Raw genomic sequence first — 4,335 nt, forward strand, 5'->3', positions numbered from 1 at the left:
TTATCTTGTCCAGGGTATATCATTCCTACAGATGTAAATGTTTTTGACAAATAAGGGTACGTTATGGGCTCCCATTCTAATTCTCGGCCTAAGGCTCTTGTAACCCTCCTTTCTTGATCTTTCTACAACTGTTTTCTTCTCTGTCGTATATCCGGCTAGAACCCTAAACCATATAGAGCCTTATGGGGCACTGGTTTTAGAGCTCTAACTATCCCTTGCTGATATTTTCCCAAACCTTTCCTCGTTCGGGCTTCCTTTCCCACAGTCAGCTTAATTTCCATCTTGGTATTCCTTGACAGCTTAGGCATGGGAATTTTATTTCCTTCAGCAACGAACGTAGCATTGATAAATTCGAAAGAACGAAAAGAATATTCTACTGCATCCTTGCTTACTTCGAGTTATGGTGTATCAGCAGAGATAGATGCGACAATGTCTTCCTCACCCATGACAGTGACCAAAAGACTATCCATGATAAACTTCACTTTTTGATGGAGGGATGAAGGAACTGCCCCAGCAGAGTAGATCCAAGGCCTTCCTAAAAGGCAATTATACGAAGGTGTGATGTCCATGACCTGAAACTCGATGTCGTATATATAGGGGCCCACTTCTAGAGAAATTTTGATTTTTCCCATGACTTTTCGTCTTGTCCCATTGAATGCTCTTACTGTAGAGTGACAAGGCCTCATATAAGATATATAAATTGGAATTCTAGAAAGTGTGGCCAAAGCCATGACATTGAGTGCTGACTCGTTATCAATGAGCACATTTGGTATTAAATAACCCTTACAACGGGTTGTGATATGCAATGCTTTTACGGAGCCCCTACCATTTGGCGGTATTTCGTCATCACTAAAAGAGATAAAATTATCCGCGTTCAGGTTATTCACCCACTTATCAAGTTTTTCGACAGATATATTGCTTGCCACTTAAGCTTGATTTAACACTTTTAGCAAAGTATTCCGATATAGTTCTGAATTCAACAGTAGGGATAATACCGAGATTTGTGCTGATTGTTTGCTTAACTGTTCCACGACGTTATATTCACTATGCTTGATGAACTTCAAGAATTCATGCGCTTCCTCTTCATTCACAGGCCTTTTAGCTTCTTGTTCGTACGGAGTCTCAAGTTCAACCTCGGCCTTATGTATCAGTGCCTTTCCTTTCTGCTTCAAGTCATCAGTCTTCTTCATTGGTTCGACCGCTTTAGAATAACACCTCCCGCTGCGGGTGAAGTGTCCTACTTCACCAACATTTCCGGTCGTGACTTTGGATTTTTTCGCCTTCAGGTATGATAATGTTGACATCATATTTCCATGGTACTGCCTATTGTCTTTGTAAAAGAAATGGGATGGTACTTCAATTATCATTTTTGGTTTCACTTGCTCCTTTTTTGCATCGTAATAAATCACCAATGGTCGATCAGCACTATAAGGGAAACCTGATGATTGATTATCAGAAGTGCATACTTCTTCTTTATCGGTCTCTTTCATTTTGTTAAAGATCTCGACTTCCTTGTTGTCCATCATGTCTTGAAGTAGTTTTATGAATCCTTCACAAGACTGGATGTCATGCCCCTCGATCCCATAAAATCACAAAAACATTGACTTTTTGTATTTCCTTCTTTGAAAATTCTGTTGGGATGACAGAACAGCCCCTTTTTCAACCATTACCTCCCAAATCTTTCGCAGTGGTGTCTTTATTTCAGAAACACAACTTTTGGCACGCCACTTGTCTTCTTTTACCACCGCGCTCACATTCCCTTTAGTGTGGTTAGGGAGTGGATTTCCAGCCGTATTGCCCGCACCATCAAATCGTAGAATGCTTGCATCAATAAGACCTTGAACCCTCCTTTTAAAGGCCAAACAATTTTCTGTAAAATGCCCCTGGTTTCCAGCGTGATATATGTAACTAGCATTAGGATCGTACCATAGGTATGGAGGCTTCAAGGGTGCCATATAATGTGGGGATATTAATTGTTTTTCCAACAGTTTTGGGTACAGCTCTCCGTATGACACGGGAATTAGGGTGAACTGGGGTTTTTTAAGATTAGATCTTGTCGGTCTTTGTTCATTTTTGGGTTGGCTTTGAGCAGGCATGCTATTTGGTGGGAACATGGCAAATGGTCTTTGGTTATCTGTGGCGTAGACGGGGTAAGGAGGAGGTGCTTGATAGTAAGGGCTTTGGGGAGGATAATAAAAGTTTGGAGGTGGGCGATATCGAGGTCGTGGCTGAACTGGGTAAGGATTAGAAGTGTGGTGGCTCCCAGTTCCCACCATATGGGTTTCTGCTTCTTTTTTCTTTATGGGTACTGCCCTTTTCGAGCTTTCGGGGCCTTTCATCCTTCAAATTTTGATGGCATTCTCTATAAGTTCCCCGGATATTACAATATCTGCGAAGTCTTTCATGGCACTTCCTACCAACTTATCATAAAACGTTACTTTCAAAGTGTTGATGAAGAGGATCGTTATTTCAGTTTTAGTTAATGGGGGTTCTACTTGGGCTGAGATATCCCTCCATCTTTGCACGTATTGCCTAAAAGTCTCCGTTGGCTTCTTTTCCATCATCTGTAAAGTTAGTCAATCAGGCACCATGTCAGATACATATTTGTATTGTTCACAAAATGCTGACGCCAAGTCTTTCTATGATCGGATCCTTTCTCTATTAAGTTGATTATACCATCGAAGGGCCGATCCGACCAAGCTGTCTTGGAAACAGTGTATTAGCAATTTATCTTCATTCACGTAACCAGTCATCTTTCGAAAAAACATGACAAGATGCGCCTTTGGACATTTCGTTCCATCATATTTTTCAAAATCTGGCACTTTAAATTTCGGAGGCAGAACCAGATCGGGCACCAAACTGAGCTCTTTGGCACTCAATGCGGAGAAGGCTTCAGTACCTTCTATCACTTTGAGTCTTTCTTCCAAGCTCCTATATTTATCCTGGGCATCATGATCATCCATTTTCAACCTGGCCATTTCTACCGGATCATCCAAATCTGGAACATTGGGATCAACAGGATTAGCTCCTGGGTTTGATACGAATGTACCTTGCCCTAGATGAGCAGGTGGTACAAGTCGTTGCTCGCGACTTGTAGGTTCCGCTTGAGGATATCCTCTTTGTGTTGCATGGGCTTGAGGTGGAGTGAATCCTGGGGGGTAGAGCGAATCCTGAGCATGATTATCTTTCGAATGAGGCTCTATAGCGTCAGGGCTCTGCATAGGTCCCTTTCCTTTAATCAAAGACGTCATCAGTTCCGTTATTTTGGCCATTTGATCCCTTTGCTCGAGCGATTCCTCTCGAGATCTTAACATTAGATCTCTTGCTTCTTGTTGTGACTTGGTCAACTGTTCTTGTAATTCTTTTTGGGTCCTTTCCATCCTTTCAATTCTCTCATTGAACTCGGCTTCCATAATTCTAGCTTTTCGGCGCATCCTATAAGAATGGCATGATTCCAGACTTGTAGTGTCGCAACTAGGATTATACGATTTTAGCCTCAGTGAATGATTATGGTGATATGTACATGCAATGGATGAATGAATGAATGAATGAATGTCAAATGAATATTAGTCATAAATGAATGTGCAAGAATTTGGTGTTGATTTCAAGATGGCCCCTACTTAGGCATTTCATTAATCAAAAGAGTCTATTACAAAACATTTCGCTATCTTTGATTCAACAGTTACATAAATTTTCTAGTTACATTACCTTGTTTCTTCACTCGTCCTAAGAATTCTGATATGCTTGATCTTTAACTCGGAGGGAATTGGCAACTGAGAGCTTCAGCTTCATCTGATAATTGCACAACTTGTATAGCCATCTTACGAATTTCATTGATCAAAAAGCCAAGTTGCATTTCCTTTTCTTGGAGAGCTCTTTCGTAGGCGTGAGTGTCTCTGCTGTACTGACTATTCTTTTCTTCAAGGGCTTTTAGGAGATTATCCAATTGTTGCTGTTGAGCTTGCAGTGTATTTTCTAAATCTCATACTTTCCCTCTTAGCTCTTGATGTTTAGACTGACTAGTCACAAATTCTGCAGACACAGTTTCATACTCAGCATTCTTCTTCCTTAACTCTATAATAGCACGCGCAGCTTTTTCCTCTTCTTTTTTTGCTTTTCCTTTCCAGAATTCCATCCCACCTTTGATATTGCTAATTTTTTCCTTCCATTCTGCTGACGATTTGCCCAAACCACTATTTTTTATAGTGTTTCTTAATTTCTTATTTTCCAAATGAAGATCCCTTAAATCGTTTCTTACGATCTCAGCCTCTCTTTGAGCTTTCCCGGTTTTAGATTTTTCAATTTGAACATCGATCTTCAGCTGGTAGTTTTTCT

General features: G+C 40.7%; 1 protein-coding gene across 1 annotated transcript; it reads right to left on the reverse strand.

The window, feature by feature from the left end:
• Nucleotides 1-398: 398 nt before the first annotated feature.
• On the reverse strand, nt 399-2,339 carry LOC108458902 (uncharacterized). The gene is made up of 3 exons (XM_017758294.1): nt 1,671-2,339; nt 996-1,574; nt 399-572 (listed from the first exon to the last, which is right to left on the reverse strand). The coding sequence occupies exons 1-3, from the start codon at nt 2,337-2,339 to the stop codon at nt 399-401; spliced, it is 1,422 nt and encodes a 473-aa protein (XP_017613783.1).
• Between the last annotated feature and the right edge of the window lie 1,996 nt (nt 2,340-4,335).

Source organism: Gossypium arboreum, chromosome 4 (assembly GCF_025698485.1).
Source record: "Gossypium arboreum isolate Shixiya-1 chromosome 4, ASM2569848v2, whole genome shotgun sequence".
NCBI classification, from domain to species: Eukaryota; Viridiplantae; Streptophyta; class Magnoliopsida; order Malvales; family Malvaceae; genus Gossypium; species Gossypium arboreum.